The 22,723-nt window shown below is 36.0% G+C and overlaps 1 protein-coding gene across 1 annotated transcript in view; it reads left to right on the plus strand.

Annotated features, from left to right (window-relative positions):
* The window catches only part of P5CS (Delta[1]-pyrroline-5-carboxylate synthase), a 184,416-nt gene that overhangs the window by 133,640 nt on the left and 28,053 nt on the right, over positions 1 to 22,723 (plus strand). Inside the window, exons 4-5 of the mRNA XM_089087899.1 lie at positions 12,297 to 12,440; positions 13,985 to 14,245. Of these exons, the coding sequence (XP_088944025.1) occupies positions 12,297 to 12,440; positions 13,985 to 14,245 (405 nt within the window). The remainder of the gene's footprint in view (positions 1 to 12,296; positions 12,441 to 13,984; positions 14,246 to 22,723) is intronic.

Genomic DNA, 22,723 nt, shown 5'->3' on the forward strand with positions numbered 1-22,723 from the left:
CATATGATATTTCAAATTACTATAGCTTCTATAGAAATTATACTTCTTTGCAAATGACCCTGGTAACCCAATTCGTTGAAAACCTACACACATATCTATGCGTTAGGCGTAGGTTTGCGGGTAGGTTTTTAACGAATTGGGCGCTTACTACTAGCCCCTTGAATTTCCTGTCGAATCAGCCCTTTTTCAAGTTTTTACAACAACGCTTTCTATAAAAATCTTATATGCCCCCAGGGCATAACTTACAACCCTTGCCCTGAAGACTGTGGAGGGAGTGTCCAGCTAAAAGATATAATCGCTGGACCTTTCAATTGCGTTGAATATAATGGCTATCACAAAATTTTGACTGAATGTGTTTGGGGAAAGGTGGGCGTGAGAGGGGGGTTAGTTGTCCTCCAATCACTTTCGACTATAAAAAAGGGGAGTAGCCCTGTCAATTTTCAATCAAATGAGCACTTTTTTAAATTTTACGACGGTGCCTTCTATAAAAACCTTATTTGTCCGCAGGGCATAATTCAAAACCCTTGCCCCGAGGGCTGTGGGGAAGTTTCCTCCTCAAAAACATACTTTCTATCTGGATATCAACTACGCTTAGCAAAATGGCTATCTCAAAATTTTGATTGGATTTGTTTGGGGAAATGAGGGGCATGGAAGTGGTGTTTGTTGCCTTCCAATCACTTTTGACTATTAATAAGGGCACTAGCCTCTCCAGTGTTCAATCAAGTAAGCCCTTTTCGAAGTTTCTACGACAACTCCTTCGATACGAAGTGCCTTGGTCTAAAGAAAACAAAACAATACATAGTGCCAACATGGTTCTTTACTTAGGCAGCGTGATTGCGCTGCCTATGATACCACAAAAATACATTGTAATGGTTAACACTATACGAGAACAATAATGCTGCGGTAAGAGTAGGAAGTTAGGTTGGTAGCTGGTTTGGTGATGAATCAGGAGTTAAGCAGGGCTGTGCTCTAATCCCGTTAGTATGGATTATTTTGATGGTTTTTGTCCTAAGGAACACGGCAAAGGGTATGAGAGAGAATGGAATCAAACAGAATGGTTAAACTTTCATGGACTTGCATTGTGCTGGTGATCATAGTCTTCTAGATGAAAATATTATTAGAACAAAGGAATTTTTGGAGGTTCTGAGAATTCAGGGTGCAAGAATATATTTGAAAATTACTGTTACACAGACTAAGTAACTTAGACTAGAAATAAATGAGATGATGTTATGACGTTGGGCAAAAGGAACATTGATCAAGCATATAGCTTCACTTGCCTGGGTATTAATATTAGAAAAGGTGTTGGACGCAAGGAAAATGTAAAAAGTAGAATAGCCAAGGCCCAAGATCATTTTTCACACTTGAAAAAAGTTCGGAAGAATAAGAAAATAAATCTGCGAACCTATATATGGGAGACTATTAAATTCCGACAAGAAATACTATACATTACAGAGGATACATAGATATTGTTTCTTTCAGGAATTTGACCTACTTTACAGACCGGCGTTAGAGTTCTGTCAGAAAGTGATTAGCCATTTACAGAAATTATTGGCAGATTACAGATTATTGACAGATTGCGTCAGTGTCACGGTCTCTTAACCCTTTCATCTATGTATTTTTAATTGTTATCATTTTTAAACATCTATATGCGTATGATTGACAAGTTGAATCCATTAAGAGTTAAATAAATAAACTTTTTATTTGGGTTGGATGAAATCGATTTTACATTGTTATAGGAAATCTACATTAAATAAATTTAACGCGGTAATTTTAAATGTATTATAATAAAAGGCACTGAGAATAGAATTTGAATATAGAAATCCAGAACAATCCTTAGAAATCAATTAGTGACGGTGTTATAAATCCGAATAACAATATTACGAATATTTTATACTTGGATTGAATGAAACCGGTAAAGAGTTGAAATTTTAATCGTTTACCAGCAAAGGGCAAATCTGAGGGAATGCAGACTCCGACGCAACATTATATACATGTCAGAATATGATTAGTATATATTCATCCTTTACAGGTCAATTCATTCAAGTAGAGAAAAGCGATTAGGATCAACCTAGCTTTACTTCTTGGCTGTGGTCGCTATAATATACAAGTGTCAAGTAAGAAGTGCAGCTATTAAAAAAATATTGTTTAGTATTTGAGTAGGCATAAAGTAGAAACTAATAAAGTCATATACATTTTAGGCAATAATACACACCCCTTGGACAGCCATATCTCAGCCACCAAGGACCCCAACCTCCAAGGATCCCAATGCCCCTCCCCCAGCTTTTTTGTCTCCCCCTCCCCATTTTTTTGAAGTTGAATTTTTTTGAACATTTTTTAACTTTTCTTACATAGAGTTTTTTCAACGTTTTTTAAATATCTTAAAATGACATGAAATATACATAAAAGAAAAATAATCCACATGTGATATTTTTGAAATACGAAATGAGAAGGATATAGATATGTTAGTCGTGAGTTTTACTATGAGAAAAATAATGTCAGCAGTAATACTTTTTACTTAGAATTTTTCTAGACTTAGAAAATTGTCAACTTTTGTTTGCGACTGTACCAGTGGCACTCTATGGCAGGTCATCGACACAAAATAATTTATTGTATATTTTCAATCAGTATTTTTAGTATATTTGAAGGATAAACACTTGCATCATATTTTATTCTAACGTGAAGATGAACTATCGGAAGAAATTATGTGCACATGATAAAGTCGTCGTTGCGTTGAACACTTACAAATACAAATATTTGAATTATTAAACAAGTACTAGTGGATATCTCATTGGAAACGTATGTGTGCGTAGTCATGACAGTGAGAGAATAAATTCCTTTTGACTACTGAAACCATTCAACATTGCTGATGGTGGATATACGAGAGTGAGTTATCCAGAAATGATATCACTCAAAGAGAATGCCAACATAAAAATAATAGTTGATGAAAAGATCAACTTCTAGCTAATTGCTCTGGTAATACGTTACCCGTTGATAAACCCTATCGTCATCTTTCCGGTATTAGTATTCAAATGAAAGCGTAGAGAAAAATAAAGGCCTACTGCTGCACTAATCCTATAAACCAGATCTTTTATACGTTCCAGAACTGTTACCTGTTTAAAACAATACGATGATAGACAGTTAAATGGCAGGCAAAATAAAAAATGCATTGGCAGACATTTTAAATAATGAATATAAAGATGAATTGATGGAAAATAAAGCGCATATGAACATTATTACTATCATTGATCATACACCAACAGATATAGTCAATGAACCTAATAATACCAAAAAAAAAACTCATCTCGATCCTGTAGATAACATCATAGTAAAAATTGTGAATGACTCAAAATGGATTAATGATTATTCTACTGGTTATAAACTAAGAGAAGAGAAAACCTACACTTTCAAGAGAGAACAACAAAAATTATTTTATGGAACAGATTCAAAATGTCCAAAGTTGTTCAATTTTATTAATAATGTATAATAATATATTTAACATATTTGTATGCTAATATTCTACATGTCGTTATTTCAATACAAATATTATATGCACTAATTTGCTACGTGACCATTATTTTAGGCACGCTAGCACGTCAAACGTTTAGAAAAGTTTGGTAAAAAGTCGGGGATATAAGAAAAAGAATTTTCAGACGTAGATACTATTAGTGGAGTTCATATAATCTATATTAGTATCAGAAATATGTTAACAAGGCTTTTAACAAAGTCTGAGAGAGATTAAATAACCAAATATTTTTAATAAATCAGATGTGAAACATGCAATCACCCTCTCAGACACACACAGGCATTATGAGAAAGAGAGACAAAAAACATCTAACATCACACAGTCAGACACGGAAAACTTGCAAACATCCACTCAGACACACAGACATAGTGAGACAGAGAGAGAGAGAGAGACATAAACACCTACAATCACACAGAGTTAAACACGGAAACATGCAAACACTCGCTTAGAAACACAGGCATAATGAAAGAGAGAGAGAGAGAGAAAAAGAGAGAGAGAGAGAGAGAGAGACAGAGAGAGAGAGAGAGACAAAAACAAATTTAAACACCCCAGTGTCTCTCTTTGTCTATTTTTATGTCTGAATATGTGTGATTGTAAGTGTTTCGTCCCTCTCAGTTTCTGTTCTTAGGTGAATTGGCGGGTGTTTGCTTTTCCTAGTGCCTGTCTTTGTCTGTTTGTATGTCTGAAGCTGTGTGTTTGTATGATTTTTTCTTTCTCACTCTCAGTGTATGTGTGTCTAGGCGGGTGTTTGCTTGTCTCAGTGTCTGTCTTTGTCTGTTTGTATGTCTGAATATGTATGTTCGAATATGCTTTTGTCTCTCTCGCTCTGTATGCCTGTGGGTCTGGGTGGGTGTTTGCTTGTCCCAGTGCCTGTCTTTGTCTGTTTGTATGTCTGAATCTAAGTATTTGTATTTGTTTCTTTTTTCTCTCAGTCTCTGTTCCTGTGTGTCTGGGCGGGTGTTTAATTGTCCCAGTGTCTGTCTTTATATGTTTATATTTCTCAAAATGTGTGTTTGTATGTGTTTTTATATCTCTCACTTTCTCTGCCTTTTTGTCTAGGCTGTTTGCTTGTCCCAGTGCCTGTCTTTGTCTGTTTCAGTGTCTTATTCTATGTGTTTGAATGGGCTTTTTTCTCTCTCACTCTCTAAGCCTGTGTGTCTGGGTGGGTGTTTGCTTGTCTAAGTATCTGTCTTTTTTTGTTTGTATGTCTGAATCTAAGTATTTGTTTTTGTTTCTTTTTCTCTCAGTCTCTGTTCCTGTGTGTCTGGGCGGGTGTTTGATTGTCCCAGTGTCTGTATTTGTATGTCTGTATGTCTGAGTATGTGCGTTTATATGTGCTTTTGTCTCTCTCACTTCCCGTGCCTGTGTGTCTGGACGGGTGTTTGCTTGTCCCAGTGTCAGTCTTTGTCCCTTTCTATATATAAATCTATGTGCTTCTATGTATTTTTGTCTCTCTTACTCTCCGTGCCTGTGTGTCTGGACGGATGTTCGCTTGTCTCAGTGTTTGTCTTTGTCTGTTTTTTTTCTGAATATGTATGTTTGTAAGTGTTTTTATCTCTCTCAGTCTCTCTGCCTGTGTATCTGGGTGGTTGTTTGCTTGTCTCAGGGTCTGTCTTTATCTGTTTGTATTTCTGAATCTGTGTGTTGGTATGTGTTTTTGTCTCTCTCACTCTCTGATTCTGTGAGTCTATGTGGGTGTTTGCATGACCCATTGTCTGTCTTCGTCTCTTTCAATGTCTGAATAAGTGGGTTTGTATGTGTTTTTGTCTCTCTCACTCTCTGTGCCTTTGTGTCAGGACGAGACGTTTTCTTGTTCCAGTGTCTGTCTTTGTCTGCTTGTATGTCTGAATCTGTGCATTTGTATGTGTTTTTGCCTCTCTCACTCTTTGCATCTATGTGTCTTTGCCGGTGTTTTTTTGTCTTAGAGTCCGTCTACTTTTTCTGTTTTTTTTACTGAATTTGTGTTTTTGTATGTGTTGTTGTCTCTCTCGCATTCTAAGCCTGTGTGTCTGGGTGGGTGTTTGCCTGTCCCAGTGCCTGTCTTTGTCTCTTTGTATGTCTGAATTTATATATTTGTATGTGTTGCTGTCTCTTTGATTCCCTGTGTCTGTTTGTCTTGGTGGGTGTTTGCTTGTCCCAGTGTCTAACTTTGTCAGTTTGCATATCTGATTCTCTGTTTGTGTATGTGTTTTTGTCTCTTTCACTCTCTTTGCTTGTGTGTTTGGGTAGGTGTTTGCTTGTCCCAGTGTCTGAGATTGTCTGTTTGTATGTCTGAATCTTTGTTTTTGTGTGTGTTTTTGTCTCTTTCTTTCTCTAAGCCTGTGTGTCTGGGCGGGTGTTTGCATGTCCCAGTGTCAGTGTCTGTCACTTTCTTTGCCTGTGTGTCTGTTTGTATGTGTTTTTGTCTCTCTCACTCTCCGTCTCTGTGTGTCTGGGCGGCCGTTTGCTTGTCCTAGTGTTTGTCTTTGTCTGTTTATATTTCTGAATCTTTGTGTTTGTATGTGATTTTGTCTCTCTTACTTTCTGTGCCTAAGTGTCTGGGCGGGATATTTCCTTGTCACAGTGTCTTTCTTTGCCTGTGTGTATTTCTGAATCTGTGTGTTTGTATGTGGTTTTGTCTTTCTCGCTCTCTGTGCGTCTATTTCTGGGCGGGTATTTACTTGTCCCCAGTGTCTGTTTTTGTCTATTTGTATGTCTAAATCTATATGTTTTTATGTGTTTTTGTCTCTCTCACTCTCACTGCCCTTGTGTGTGGGTGGGTGTTTTCTTGTCCCAATGTATGACTTTGTCTCTTTGTATATTTGAATTTATGTGTTTGTATGCGTTCTTGTCTCTCTTGTCTCGTTCTATTTGTATGCGTTTTTATCTGTCTCACTCTCTGTGGCTGTGTGTCAGGGCTGCTGTTTGCTTGTCCCAGTGCCTGTATTTGTCTGTTTGTATGTGTTTTTGTGTCTCTCACTCTCTGTGCCTATGTATCTGGGCGGGTATTTGCTTTTCCCCAGTGTCTGTCTTTGTCTTTTTGTATGTCTGAATTTTTGTCTTTGTATGTGTTTTTGTCACTCTCACTCTCTGTGCCTGTATTTCTGAGCAGGCGTTTGGTTGTCTGAGTGTCTGTCTTTGTCTGTTTGTGTAACAGAATCTGTGTCTTTGTATCGGGTTTTGTCTCTCTCTTATTATCTGTGGCTGTGTGTCAGGGCTGCTGTTTGCTTGTCCCAGTGCCTGTATTTGTCTGTTTGTATGTGTTTTTGTGTCTCTCACTCTCTGTGCCTATGTATCTGGACGGGTATTTGCTTTTCCCCAGTGTCTGTCTTTGTCTTTTTGTATGTCTTAATTTGTGTGTTTGTATGTGTTTTTGTCTCACTCACTATCTGTACCTGTGTGTCTGGGCGGGTGTTTCCTTGTCTTAGTGTCTATCTTTGTCTGTTTGTGTAACAGAATCTGTGTGTTTGTATCGGGTTTTGTTTGAAGAATAGCCTCGAGTGGCTTTTTGCAAGAGTAGTAGTAGTTTGATGTGAAATTTACCTTTCAAGAGAAATAAATCAATAAACTGAAATAATATATAATATATATAATATATAATAATATAATAGACTTATTTTTCTATGGAAAAAAATTCATAAGAACATACAACCTGAAGCCTGCACTGAACATTCGTTAATCCTAATTAAAGTCAGAGTAAATAAGCTTCAGATTGATATTTTTTTTGTATTGATAGCACTCATAGTTTACGTATTGTATACCTATTGCAAAGTTTACGTATACTAGGCTTAATTTTACTTTATCCGTTACCTCTTTATGGTTAGAATTAACTAAAAAAAACTTTTTCCACAAAATAAGTTTTTCAAAGAAAAGTAAAGAACTCCATTAAATAAAAATTGAGCAAAAATAAAATCAAATAATCTACCAAGCTCGAAACTACCACAAATCAGCATCCATAAGTAATGAAACCCAAAACGAACAGTAATTACAATAAATAACTGAGTCAAACTCAAAACGAGCAGAAATTAACATAAGTTGGCCGCAAAACCCCTATGCCTTCCCAAGAACAGAACAAAATTTGCACTTTACTGAAAAAAATATATATGTTTTTACTTTTATAACTTTAATAAATCAAATAATATTAACATTTTGATTACTAAATATCAGTATATGTATATTAAACTGACATTGCACATTCATTTGTATTTTTTCAGTAAAGTGCAAATTTTGTTCTGGCCTTGGGAAGGCATAGAGGTTTTGTACCGAAATTATGTTAATTTTTGCTCGTTTTGAGTCCTCATAAAAAAAATATTTTCTATCTGGAAATTAACTAGCCTATGCTTAACAAAATGGCTATCTCAAAATTCTGATCGGATGTGTTGGGGGGACTGAGGGGCGCGGGGGGCTAGTTGCCCTCCAATAACATTCAACTATTAAAAACGGCACTAGCCCTTTGAATTCCAAAGCGAGTGAGCCTTTTTTGAAGTTTCTAAGACAACACCTTCTATAAAAACCTTGTATGCACCCAGGGCATAACTTAAAATCCTTGCTCTGAGGGTTGTGGGGGAGTGTCCTCCTCAAAAACACATTTTCTATCTGGAAATAAACTACGCTGACAAAATGGCTATCTCACAATTTGGATTGGATGTGTTTGGGTTAATGATGGGCGTGGGGGGTCTAGTTGCCCACCAATCACTTTCGACTATTAAAAAAGGCACTAGCCCTTTTAATTTCCAATCGAATGAGCCTGTTTTGAAGTTTCTACGACAATACCTTCTCTTAAAAACATTATACGGCCCCAGGGCATAACTTAAAACCCTTGCCCTGAGGGTTTTGGGGGAGTTTCCTCCTCAAAAACATATTTTTTATCTAGAAATCAGCTACGCTGACAAAATGCCTATCTCAAAATTTTTATTTTATGTGTTTGGGGGAATAATGGGGGGGGGGGGGCTAGTTAACCTCCAATCACTTTCGACTATTAAGATGGGCACTAGCCCTTTGAATTTCCAATCGAATAAGCCTGTTTTGAAGTTTCTACGACAGCGGCTTCTATACAAACCTTATATGCCCCCAGGGCATAACTTAAAACCCTTTCCCTGAGGGTTGTGGGGGAGTGTCCTCCTCAAAAAGATATTTTCTTTCTGGAAATCAGCTACGCTGACAAAATGCCTATCTCAAAATTTTGATTGGATGTGTTTGGGGGAATGATGGGCGTGGGGCATGGTCGCCCATAAGCTGAATTCCAGGGGGGCAAACCTCGTCTAATTTGCACTTTTAGTGCTATATAATAGAAATGTCAGAACAAAAATATAAAAATAAGGCAGCCTCATTCAGCCGGGCCCCATGCCCCAAAATGGGCGCACAGGGCGTGGGGGGGGGCTAGTTGCCCTCCAATCACTTTCGACTATTAAAAAGGGCTCTAGCCCTTTGAATTTCCAATCGAATGAGCCTGTTTTGAAGTTTCTACGACAACGCCTTCTATAAAAGCCTTATATGGGCTAGTTGCCCTCCAATCTGTTTCGACTATTAAAAAGGGCACTAGCCCTTTGAATTTCCAATCTAATGAGGCTTTTTTGAAGTTTCTACGACAACACCTTCCATAAAAACCTTGTATGCTCCCAGGGCATAACTTAAAACCCTTGCTCTGAGGGTTGTGGGGGAGTCTCCTCCTCAAAAACCCATTTTCTAACATGAAATCAACTACGCTGAGCAAAATGACTATCTCAAAATTGAGTTTGGGGGAACGATGGGCTGGGCTAGTTGCCCTCTAATCACTCTTGACTATTAAAAAGGGCACTAGCCCTTTGAGTTTCCAATCGAATGAACCTGTTTTGAAGTTTCTGCGAGAACGCCTTCAATAAAAACCTTATATACCCCCAGAGCATAACTTAAAACCCTTGCTCTGAGGGTTCTTGGGTAGTGGCCTCCTCAAAAACATATTTTCTATCTGGAAATCAACTACGCTGAACAAAATCGCTATCTAACAATTTTGATTGGATGTGTTTGGGGGAATGATGGGCGGGGGGGGGGCTAGTTACCCTCCAATCACTTTCTACTATTAAAAAGGGCACTAGCCCTTTGAATTTTCAATCGAATGAGCCTGTTTTGAGGTTTCTACGACAACGCCTTCTATAAAAAAAACGTATATGGCCCCAGAGCATAACTTAAAACCCTTGCCCTGAGGGTTGTGGGGGAGTGTCCTCCTCAAGAACACATTTTCTATCTTGAAATCAACTACACTGAACAAAATGGCTATCTCGAAATTTCGATTGGATGTGTTTGGGGGAATGATTGGCATCAGGAGGGGGGCTAGTTGCCCTCCAATCACTTTCGACTATTATAAAGGGCACTAGAACCTTCGGTTTCCGATTGAATGAACCCCTTTTGAAGTCTCTACGACGACCCCTTATATATGAAGTGCCCTGCTTTAAAGAAAAAAAAATAATAAACTGTGCATTGTGTCAACATTGATCATATATGCCCTCAGGGCATAACTTAAAACCCTTGCCCCGAGGGTTGTGGGGGAGTGTCCTCCTTAAAAATATATTTTCTATATGGAAATCAACTACGCTGGGGGGGGGGGCTAGTTGCCCTCCAATCACTTTCGACTATTATAAAGGGCACTAGACACTCCAATTTCTAGTTGAATGAGCCCTATTCAAAGTTTCTACGACAACTTCTTCGATACGAAGTGCCCGGGTATGGAGAAAAAAAAAACATCGTGCCCACATCGTTCTTTACTTAGGCAGCGCTAGCGCGCTGCCTATGATATCTCGTGTTACAAATATTATTTCTGTTTATAGTTTTGGTTCTCTTTAAAGATTAAGTCCGCCTCAAAACTCTATAAAGATTATCTAAAACTTTGACTAGATATAGGAAGGAACGTAGACTTTATTCCTACCAACGACAATTTTCCTACTATTTTCACTTTTATTGATAGATTACTTTTTAAAAAGTTCAAAAAGAATTTCAAAGAAACTTGAAGGTCGTAACAAAAACACACGCGAGCAAAAATTAAGTCACTTGGTTAATCGAACTAAAAAAGAGCAGTTACTACTATCAATGAATCAACAAAACCTAACGAATATAAATTAATATGAATAATCAAATCCAACTTAAAACGAACCGAAATTTCTGCAAGTAAAAGTGAGTCTTCTAGTTGACGACAAATCTATCATAAATCTTTTATTTAAGAAATCTCTTGAAAACCTAATGCATCTAAGTCGGACACTATGAATTTCATACTAGTGGAGTTTTTTAGGACTGTTATTGAAGTAAAGGTGAAAAGGTGCTTCAATGTTGCCCTATTTGGCATTATTGTCAACAGTCAGTCTGCGTTAGCCATTGTTTACATCAATAATGACGTATTGATGGTCCGTATCATTTATGTTTAAACTCCCATTTTTAGACTTTTTGAGACGTTCGACAAAAAATGGAATACAAACAATAAAATGTATAATAATAATTAAGAAAGCAAACTAAGCTGATTCCATGTTTTATTGGAGATTCTGTATGCTCTTTATCTAGTGAAATTTTCTGTATACAATATGTTGCGTTATGTTCTATGTACGAGTAGTTTTAAGCACAGAATCTGAATATGACTTTATAAATACTCTTCTAATTCAGGTTTCTGCGTAATTTAGTTGTTTTTTTCTTCTTGTATGGTTCTTCATATCCTTTTGTTCTGTGATAAACTAAATATAGGATAATACAAAACAACTATTTGTCTTCATCCATTTCCGCTTTGGATATAATATGAAACAAAAACCGTTTAGAAATAGGGACCATAAGTCAAGTTAATGTGATTGAATAATAAGGCTCACAGATAGCGTTGATGTTGAAGTCGCTGGTATTCTCTTACCAAGTTTGATAACCCGCATGATGTGGCAACCATGAGCGTTGTAAAAATACTGATTGGATTTTTGAAAACAAAATAAAGTTGTAGCAAGAAAATAATAATAGGTTCAAATAAATAAAAGTTCAACATGTTTAAAGAGTGTGTTTTAAGTAATAAAAAAATTTCCCAGGCGAACTTAAAAAAATTATGCAAATAAACTATTCATCTTCGTAAAAGGGTAAAAAGTTGTTTGAGAAATACAGGCCAATAAAATATACATAAAAATAGAAGAGCATAATTTGTTTTTAAAAGCCATTTAATCACCTAAGCTTTACCTTTGCTTTTGCCTTTACCAGACATTGATGACAGAGTGGTTATGGTCAAACTGTCAACTCCTAGAACCTATGAATCACGATTAAATTGTTCTTATTTTCTTGAACGAAAAAAGCCTAAGCTCTTGGATTTGTTGTTTAATAAGACTTGTGTGTTTATTACTTAAAAATTTACTAACCTTTACACTTTGAGTAAGCCCCGGTGCAGCACTGTTGATTATGAAAATATAAGTTTGAAGAAATGGTTAAAATGAATATAATGTTAGATTTGTCGGAACTTGGAATAATAATAGGAAAAACCGTTATTTCCATTGACAAAGTAAACTAAAAAGCAGCATTTGTTAAATAAATCTTGAAAAAGTATTTACTTTGGAGAAGAACCTTCGAATCTTTAATAAGTAAAGGTTAAGTGGTATGTAATTTGTTTGAAAATCATCGTAGAAATATTGCAACTTTTTGTATAACGATTCTATAATTAAAAACCTGGCCAACTTGTAAAGCTTAACATTCTGTTTTTTTGTTGTTTTTTTCAGAGATCTAATGATCACTCCAAACCATACAGTTTATAAAGCCGCAAGGTGCGCAGACGTTTAAGCTTGTTACCATTAAATGATTTTTTTCTAAGGTAGCCGAGCTTCAAAATGAAGGAAGGGAGTGTATAATGGTAACAAGTGGAGCCGTCGCATTTGGAAAACAAAAATTGGTTCAGGAGTTAATCATGTCAATGAGCATGAGGGACACCTTAAGTTCCAGAGATTCTTCAAATAAGGTATTTATGTACAGAATAAGGTGTACCAGTTAAAAACTAGTGTAAATGTATCAAGAAGCTCATGGCAAGAAGTTTGAGCTAAAACCAAATCATTTTGATAAATCGAGATAGATTTTGTCGTTATCATTTTATGTGTTTTGAGTCATTTCTTTCCTCCGAGGTAGACAGCTGTCACATTTAAGAAGTTAATTTTGTTTATGGAGAAGATATGCATCTTTGTAGGATATTGGTATCTACTTCTACTCGTTAAATAGTAGCAGTAGGAAGGGAATTAGGTTATATAGAATGCAATTTATTTGGCATTGATTTGTTTATATTTTATTTGGATATGGTATTTCATAATATTTTCTATACAGATTGTTATCGTAAATTAAAAAAAAAAAGATTAAAATTAAAACAAATTGCGAATCTAAAAACTGAAGAAACAGTAATCATTTTATATGTGAGGTGAGATTCTGTCTCCCTTAAACCTCTCCCAGCTTATACTTTTCGGTACGGCGTGACTATTGCTTTTCTGACATTCTTTTAAAATGTAAAAATATAGCCAGTTCGTAATTGAAAGTATCTTCTTATATCTGAAATGCTGTGGTAAAAATATTAAACTTTTCGTTACATTGTTCTTTTTGCTACATCGTTCATTCACAAAACATTGATATAAAAAATTCAAACCTTAATATAAATAATAAGACAAGATGTACTTTCTTGTACCCAGAACACAGGAGATACATCCCGTTGTCAGAAATTTTACAAGAGAGCCTAAATCAGGTTTAAGTTTTTTGCGGAAAAATTTTTTCAAAATGATCTAGATAACAAAGACTCGACATTAAAAAAGAACTAAATAAAGAAGCGAGATCATCTCCACTTTTTAGAGATGATAGGCAAGAACCCATAAAATATTTCTTTATGGGTCATTGTTTAAGTATATTTTAACAAAACTGAACCGAAAATAGCTAAAATAAGTATGTATGAAATAGTTTAGGGTCTCAGAGCCAGGCATATTTGCAGTAATATATTTCAGGAGGATGTGTTACTTTGGACGGGGGGGGGGGGAAGTAGGATCACAGATTTGAAAAAAACAGGAAAAAGATACGGAAAATTCAAGAAACTATAAGAAAATCAAGACTTTTGAGGGTGGGTAAGACTGAAAGCGTCCCCCTGCGTCCACCTCAACCCTCTCCATCCCCAACCCAAGCCAGTGGACTTATGATTTTAAAATATAGAAATATATGACGTACTAAGAAACGTGTGACTATTTATTTTTTTAACTTTGCAAATATTGATGATTTTTTATTATAATTGGAGTTCTTTTTAGAAAAAGAAAAGGTTCAAAAATTTAGTTTTTTTTATGAAATACAACAATATTGGTGAGTGTAAAGAAGAGCAAGTTCTTTTTCAAAAAAGGGTCCCAAACTTGTAACGTACTTCATCGCCGAAAAAACAATAATTATCAAAATTCTCCTTTTATACATATTTAGTCCAGTCAATGTCTATAAGACTGTTTTAGGGCTTTCTTGGCGTTAAAACTCCATTTGTCTTTTTTCCAGAGCTCAAAAACTATAATTGAGCCAAGAGCAGCTGCAGCAATTGGACAGACTGGTTTGATGTCTCTTTATGAAGCTATGTTTGCCCAATACAGTGTCAAAGTGGCCCAGGTTCTCGTGACAAAGCCCGATTTCTACAACGAAGAAACAAGGAATAATCTAAGATCAACAATTCAAGAACTTATAAGCCTGAACATTGTACCAATTATAAATACAAACGATGCAGTTAGTCCCCCGCCTCAAGTAGATAAAGATTTGACCGGAGTAAGTATATCTTGTGATCATTTGCTTTGAAATCCTGAAACAATACGAAAGAGAGAGACAAATTACTTTACGTGTTTTCACTCCCGATTTCATAGCATTGTGAAATGTGGGTATTTCTCTCGGGAATTACCTTATTATCTCTCCCCAATGGGGTAGGGGATGATCAAGCCTCCACGAGGACAAGCCTTTGGGTAACGTGGTATGCTGAGTTCTTATCTACTCAAGATGTTGCAAAAACTACTTTAATAAACAAATAAACAAAATACAATACTAATGCATACTCGTGAACAGTCTTCTCGAAGCCGTAGAGAATCTGAGCTATAGTCAACTTGCACCGGCTGGCACAGTTGATGTGGAGGTCGCTGCTGCACTCTCCAAGCTTGCCGTCTATAGATGGCTAGTGGAGGTAACTGAAACTCTCCGACAGCAGGTGATGTGGAGGTTGTTGTTAAACTCTTCCAGCTCACCGTATATTATAGAAAGGTGGAGGTTGCTCGAACTCTCTCAGTGGTGTTCCTCTAACCCCTTGTTGTCACTGTTGGTTCCAAAGCTGAACTTCTCACAAGCTTCGTCTTTTCGTCTTTTCTTTTCCCCCTCTTCTCTTCCAGGTCCCAAGTATAGAGTTCCGGTTCCATGACCTCCAAAGTAGCCTCACATTGGCTGGCAGCTTGTGTTCATGGTAAACCACTACCTTGAAGGGAAAAGGATGCAGAGACAGGCACTAAAACACTACATACCAAAAATATACCCTTAAAGTAATAAAACACTAAATACGAGAATCACACTGATCTCTAATCTGTATAGGCCTAGTAACAATCTTTACATCTCTCCCCCCTCCTTTTTATTGAAAAAAAGTATTTTTGTTTTTCTTCATACCTGTTTTGATTTTTTTTTTTTTTTGTATTCATTACCTAGGGCTACTTTTTTTTATTATTCATTTTCACCCTGTTCGATTGTTCTAAAGCCGTTTTTTTCATTTCTCCATAATCAATCCGTAACTTATTTAATTCGAGGAAAATCACAGTGGAAACTCCGATAACGATTAGAAAAATAAATGTGCCGCCAGACATAATCCCAATACTCATGGACTGTGCTGATTCAATTTTTCTCTGTAATTTTGTTTTGCTCAAAATAGATTTTAGGCAATTTATACCTTTCCAGAATATATCATTTCTTTCTCGAGAAAGTAATGAAGTATTTCTAAGTTAAATCGATTTCTAGAAGAGCATACAGAAGAGTTTAACGGCAGTGCAGTTAAAGAGACAATTTCATTCCATTCATTTTTTGTAGAATTAAAGAATGTTTTCTAAACAGATTTAACTGCTTTGACCCTGTTTTCAACTAAGCCATTCGACATAGGGTGCCTCAATGAACTGTGTCTAATTTCAACTCCGAGAGTTTCTGTGATAGAATTTAGGACTTTTGATCTATAAGACATATGGTTATCACATAAAATGATATCAGGGATTCCATATTTTGAAATAATTTCCTTTGCAATGAAGTTACGAATTTTTGAATCATTAATGTATGGGACGGGGCTAATATTAAATATTTGTTAAAATGCTCTACTGCTATTAGGACATGCAAATATCCGTTCGCACATTTATATGGCTTGGGTCCTGAACTCTCTATAGAAAATGCATGAAATAGATGTGACTGAGGAATATTTTCAACCAAAGTTGGATTTGGCGTAGGACCCGTAATATTTCGACGAAGACATGAATCGCAATTTTTTACATATTTTTGTATAAGCACATGTAAGTTTTCAAAAACTGCAATTTCGCGTACTCGTTCTAGCGTTTTGATATATTCTTGGTGGGCACCTAACAAAAATTTGTCATGCATCAAAGCGATAGTAGTGGAGACAAGTTCTCTTGGTACCAAATTTTTATATCTATTTACACGTCTTGTATCTCCAGTACTATCGACTGCATAAACTAGTCCATTATGAATTACTAGTTCATATTTTAGAAGCCACTTTGGTAATATTCTTGCTTCATTTTCCTCAATTTTTAGCCTGGGAGACTCTATTCCAGGTCCATGTACATGATTACCCTGTGAGCACATGCATGTGCCATCTTTGCGCACTGGAATGCAACCGTTTTTCGCGTCCCTATGGATGCAACTCTTTTTTGTATCCTTAAGAGGAGCTTCAGCGACTTCCCTAAGAAGCACTTGACTCCCTGTAAGGACTTGTTCGTGACTCCCAGTCACAATAGGCCTACTCCTCGTTGTTAACCGATTTCTACAAACTACTGAATCTGGGCCCGAGCTATCTAGTGGCTCCCTGGCAATTGCCCTATTACCTGAGACTCTATTTCCCGCAAATCAAATAGTTTTTCAGATATTGTTTTCAAAAATTTATACGCTGCTTTTATTTCTTTATCACGCTTTTGAGCCAATTTGAGTTCCTTTTCTCCAAGTCCAATAAAATCAACATATTCACCTTGAAGGCAGTCAAATTCCTGCTTCAAGTCATCAAGATATACTTGTCTGCATTCTTCAACAAATTCTGAACTAGGACGGTTCAAATGGTTGCTAGGATTTTTAATCTCAGGAAAGTGATAAAAAGTAAATTGCTCACGGTCTATTAAAACAGCAATCAATCAATCAATCATTTTATTAATACTAAAGTCTATTACAAACGTAAAGAAAAATTATTTGGGCTAAGAAGCTTGGCTTGTTGTGGGCCATACAACACAATAATAAGGCACTAAAAGAACCACAAATATTACCCTAAATCCAACAATATATATGAAATAAAGATTAAAGAGAACAAACACTAGCATACAGTAAAAAAAAAAAATATAATAATAACGATATATAAGAGAAAAACACAAAAAGGAGAAACACTAGGAAAAGACAAAATAGGGAAAATAAACGAAGGAGAGAGAGAAATTATTAAACTGGAAAGACACGACGAAAAACTGCCTTTGCAGACAGAAATAAAGGGACATCCGGTGGGATTGAATTTCATAATTGAATTGATTTTTAAACAGGAGACATCTGGGCTGCTGGGCCTCTAGTTCGCATAATTTTCTATTTACGTCTTTAGCTCTCTTTAAATAAGATAGGGCCCGGCAATGTGTATAGCAATGTGTATGAGCAGACCAGAGAAAGGTTTTTTGAAAATATTTAATGCCGGAGTAAAGTGCAAATAATTCCTTATTATGATTATCATATCTAGATGCCGGGTCGCAGAGGATTTTGAAGTAACTTGCGACTATTTGAAAGTGATCTGTGGTTTTGCATTTTACACAAAGTACAGCTCTAACAGCTCTAATTGCTTTCATGCTAGAATCTGTGAACAAATGAAAATAATCTGGTTTCGATGGAAAACGGAGTAGAATTGTGTGTGGATTTGTAAGTTCGTATTTTAGTTTTACAAAAGCCTCCATTTTGATAGGTTCAAAAACAAATGAACGTGTTTGCGAGTTAGGCGGACTAAAAGATAAGTAATTTCTACATAGTTGAGGTAAAAACTTCGTAAAAATTAAGTCATGCCTAGGAAATTACGAACGTCGGAAACGTCCTTAGGCGATGTCATGGCCCTAATCGCTTCAATTTTTGATTCCTTGGGAGATATCCCTTGGGGTGAGACTTTGAAACCTAACAGATTAACTGAATTAGCGAAGAAACAGCATTTTGATAAATTTAGTTTAAGGTTGAATTCACATATCCTTTCAAAAACAATTCGTAAATATCTCAAATGATCTTCAATTTTTTCGCTTTCTGAATGTGCTGTTAAGTCATTTATTTTGTCATTTGTTTTACTAGGGACATCCCGGAAAACTATTCCCATGAATTCCAAAAATTGTCTAGGACTGCTTTTAGCTCCCATTGGTGCTTTCAAAAATCGGTATGATATACCTTTAACATTGAAAGAAAATAACGAACGACTTTCTTCGGATAAATTGCATGCATAAGAAGAGTGTTTGGTATCTAATGTAGATAAATATTTTTCCGTGCCATATCAGTTATAACTTCTTCAATTCTGCGGATTTCCCATTGTCTATCTTTGGTACCTTTATTGACTTCCCTAAGATCAATTAAAAACCTACTGTTTTCCTCGTTCCAAAGATGTTTTGGTAAGATTTTGCCATCTTTATTAGGTTTGCCGATGACAAAAACTTAGAATTTCTTTCTTTTTTTTATAAAAGAATTAATTAAAAACCGGTTTTACGAGGAGAATTCTCCAAAGACTTATTATAATACCTTTGTTTCGACAATCGTATCAGTGTGGTTAATCTATTTTTGAAAATTGGAAATTTTTCAATATTATGATCACTTGGATTCATTAACTTTTTTTTGATTAAATGATTTTTTTTCCTTACGAATTCCAGAAGTTATCCTTAGTAGGGAAAGGGTTACCAGTCATGACGGGCACCACTGCTGCCATCTACAATTGAGTCTAACGCTGTACGTACATAATTTATGGTTTTTATCCCTGAGACTGAAAAAACAGAATTTTTCTCACTTGAAAAAAAGGATTTTTCTCACTTTGATGGATGTTTCTTGGATGTCAACAACAATTGAAGGATGTTTCATGGTTGTCAAGCAATTTATACATGTTTTTATGGTTTTTGTCAATTTATTACATAATATTTCCGATGAGTACAGCAATTTATGGATGTTTTTATGGTTTTTGTCCCTGAAAATGAAAAAACAGGATTTTTCTCACTTGAAAAAACAGGATTTTTTTCACTTTGATGGATGTTTCTTGGATGTCAACAACAATTGAAGTATGTTTCATGGTTGTCAACAGCAATTTATGCATGTTTTTATGGTTTTTGTCAATTGATTACATAATATCTCCGACGAGTACAGCAATTTATGGATGTTTTTATGGTTTTTGGATTTCTGAGAAATTGACTGCGTAATCGAAGGGAAAGTGGATTTCCGAGAAATTGATTGCGTAATCGATTGGGAATTTTATTGATCCGATGACGGGAAACAAATGTCGTGTCTCCTTCTAAGCAAATCAGAGGGTCGCTTACATATTAGCGGGAGAGGATTGCAGAGAATATAAGGAAAGGATTTTTGCTATAGTTTTTATTAAATCCTTTGAATTGAATTCAAAGGATTGAGAAGAACAGTTTGACTTTACTCAGTTGGATATATATTTGTGCTGATGATGAGTGGAATGTTTACCCTATTAGAAGTTGATTATGGAGTTGGTAGTAATAATACAAGAGCACCAAACATTGCGGTGGAAATCACGAGAGGATCACGGCTTTGTCTGGAATGGGATGAAGTATGTGCAAGATATGTGATATCCTTGAGCAAATTTAAAATGGAGGATCAATTATTTTTTGCTGCAAAAGTTGATATAGCGCATGTGAATAGACTTCAATGTGCTTTAAGTGCATTAGTGAAACATATCTAAGACAATAAACAGTATCGCTAATTGTACATGCTTAGTATTATTGTTGTAATTATTCAATAAAATTGTTTCGAAATCGAAAATGTTCCCTTTCTTTTGTCAGGTTAGAATGCAAGGGCTAACGATTCATGGTCAGTCTAGAGTCAGCAGTCAGAGTGAAAGGATTGAAAAATAAATAAATTTGAGAAAGAGAGAATTAGGTCGAATCTAGTGTTTATGGAAAAACATTTGATTTTGGATGATGATTTTCTCGATTTACCTCTTCAATATAGGATATTCTCTCGGGGAACACATGAAAATATAATGGGGATTGATTCTCCCCCATTGGACTATTGTATGAAACTTTGTCGATGTGACTCAAATGCTTATACTCAATTTGTTAATGTATTAATTGGAACAAAGCAGAATCATATCGTGGATACACTTTTGAAAACATTGCCAATGGATTCAATGTAGATGGCTCCCCCCACCATTCGAAAGACGTGACGTCACATAGTTACTCCTCTTTCATTCCTCCACCCTGAATTTATCCGTCAGCAGGAACGATCAGTTTCGATTTAACTGTGAGAGAGTGTTGACATCGGAAACCAAAAAAATGTTCTATACATGTCCATTATACATGTACACTCTTGGCAGTTGAACTCAGTGTGAGAATTGTACAATTATTGATGACTATAGTGAAAAGTGCAAATTATGTAATCCATGTAAATTATATAGAGGTTATGCAGTACAAATTAAAGGATGTAATTCATGTCTTGAAGAGATTTGTGACTCTCACCCTAGAGGACACCTGTGCTCCATTTGTCACTATTATAAATGTGATCAGTGTGAGAATACTTACCCCACTATGATTGGAAAGAATCCCCAACGTGATTTTAGTTTATTTCTACGAGATTGGTATCGTCGTGGATTTAAATTATTCTGGGAGGAGGAGCCAGGTCTACGATTCAACTGTTGGGGTAGCTAGACAATTTGGTTGCTACGTCATCATTGCGACGACACTGCCTATTATGACTAAAAACCAAGGGATTTTTATTTGGCAGTTACCGAATGTGATTCACCATTTGAAAACATTGTATGTGATATTGCTTCAAATAGTCAGATTGAAACTCGTGAATTTCATAATATGAATGCAAATAGTATCATTGACTCTGCAAAGAGATATAAACAAGAGTGAAGTTACATTATACTGTAGAAAATGTGACCCTGACTTTGCAGTCAATCAAGATCAATATACAGTGAATCCAAATGATTTACCGGCATTAGTGGTTCACGACAGTTGCCTATACACCGATGAAGAAATCTAAAGTGAAGATTTAAAGACATTGTTGTATATATATATATATATGCATTTTATTAATAAACAAATTCACAAACATAATTAAGCACTTTACTATTAGGGCAATGAAATCACTACTGTACAAGTCTGAGAGGATATTTTCCACTAGAAAGTCGTTCAGACGTGGATTGTCAACATAAATGTTGAGAAACTGCGTTTAAGTATAGCTGCAACATCGAAACACAAAATACAGTAGTGCACAAAAGCCACAGCTTTTAGTCGTCAGATCCTGCACTCTCCTCTGATTTTGAATAATAGTTTTCCCACTTCTTTCAATATAGTTGCTTATGTGGGGCGTGTAGAATGTATAGGGTAGACCAAGAGAATCAAAAAATTCAATCGTCGTCTTCATTGTTTGAAAGATGCATAGCCAATGACCCGTCAGCACAGTCAACGGACTGCTATTAACAATAATCAAGGTATTGTTTCCACTTTGAGTTTTTCCAAGAAAGTCCGAGGGCGGACAGTAGTATTTGTGCTGGGACTTGTAGGGATCCACATTAAATACATTGATTATTTGACTGGTGTTCATGGTGCCAAGTCTAGTAGAACACTGCCTTCGGGAGTGGTTTCCCAATAGGTTTAATATTGATTTAATGAGATTAGGGCAATACTCTCAGCCAATGGGTCAGCAAATATACACTCTAAACGCACGCTCCCCGTAAGTACTATACTCATATCCTGCGTGCCAGACAAAAATAGTACAATTATACCATGTGTTTTAGCAAACATTTCTTCGGTTATACCATTTTCAAATAGTTGCGAATCATGATCTAGGGTTTGCATGGTCAACTCATACAATGTTCTATAGGATTTATCAAAAGAGAGATTGTAGAGTGAGATATCGTTTACTTTGCACACAAGAGATGAAAGTCCAAACATTTCAAATTTATGTGGACATCCAGTCCACGATCCTATTGCACTAGCGCTTTTTACAAATGCCAAAGCGAGCTTTGACGGAATTTCACCATTGATAAGGGATGAGTCGGTGAGGGTTGTGACCCCATGGCAATATGACGTTGATTGGTGATTGTATGAGGAACAAGTAGTTTAATATTATTTCCACTGACTCTCAGTTTTTCCACTGCCAAAGCAACAGAACTCATGACTTGTTGTTTGCGTACATGAAGTATTGCCGAGGTGAGGGAGAGACTTACATCAGGATTGGCAGCAAATTCTTTTCTGAATATGAAATTGGATGGTGCAAGCGTCAGTTTTATATCCACTTTAACATTGGGGGGTGGCCATTGGGGTATATTAAATGTTTCATGATATATTTTTCCAACTAGATGTAATTCACTAGTTGTAGCATTTTTAAATGTATCTGTACTATCAGTATTAGTAATATATTCATATCCATTGGAGGTACCTCTCAATTCCTTATATGACTTGGGTGTCATCAACATGAATTGCATATAGCTTGTATAATTTGAGAGATTGTTGCTTGTGCTCACCACCGTGCCATTGATTTAGACATTGATTTGACGAAATAAATTATGTAATATACAATTTTCATAGGATATTCCATCGGCTCGATTTGGTACTGTATTATCGGATTTCCGGACTTTCATTTGTAAATTCCATAAATGTCGAAGATATGTACATGAATTAGCCTTCATTGGAATAAATTTTAAAGTGGATATTATCGGAGAGGGGTTGTTGAGGATAAAATTGTTCATAGTGTCCATGCTTGACACTCACATCAACATTTTCAGCATTGAATAGATTCAATGAGGCGGTGATTGAAGGTTGAGAA

The sequence above is a fragment of the Artemia sp. Qi Xiang Cuo genome, chromosome 4, assembly GCF_049724085.1.
Source record: "Artemia sp. Qi Xiang Cuo chromosome 4, ASM4972408v1, whole genome shotgun sequence".
Taxonomy (NCBI): Eukaryota; Metazoa; Arthropoda; class Branchiopoda; order Anostraca; family Artemiidae; genus Artemia; species Artemia sp. Qi Xiang Cuo.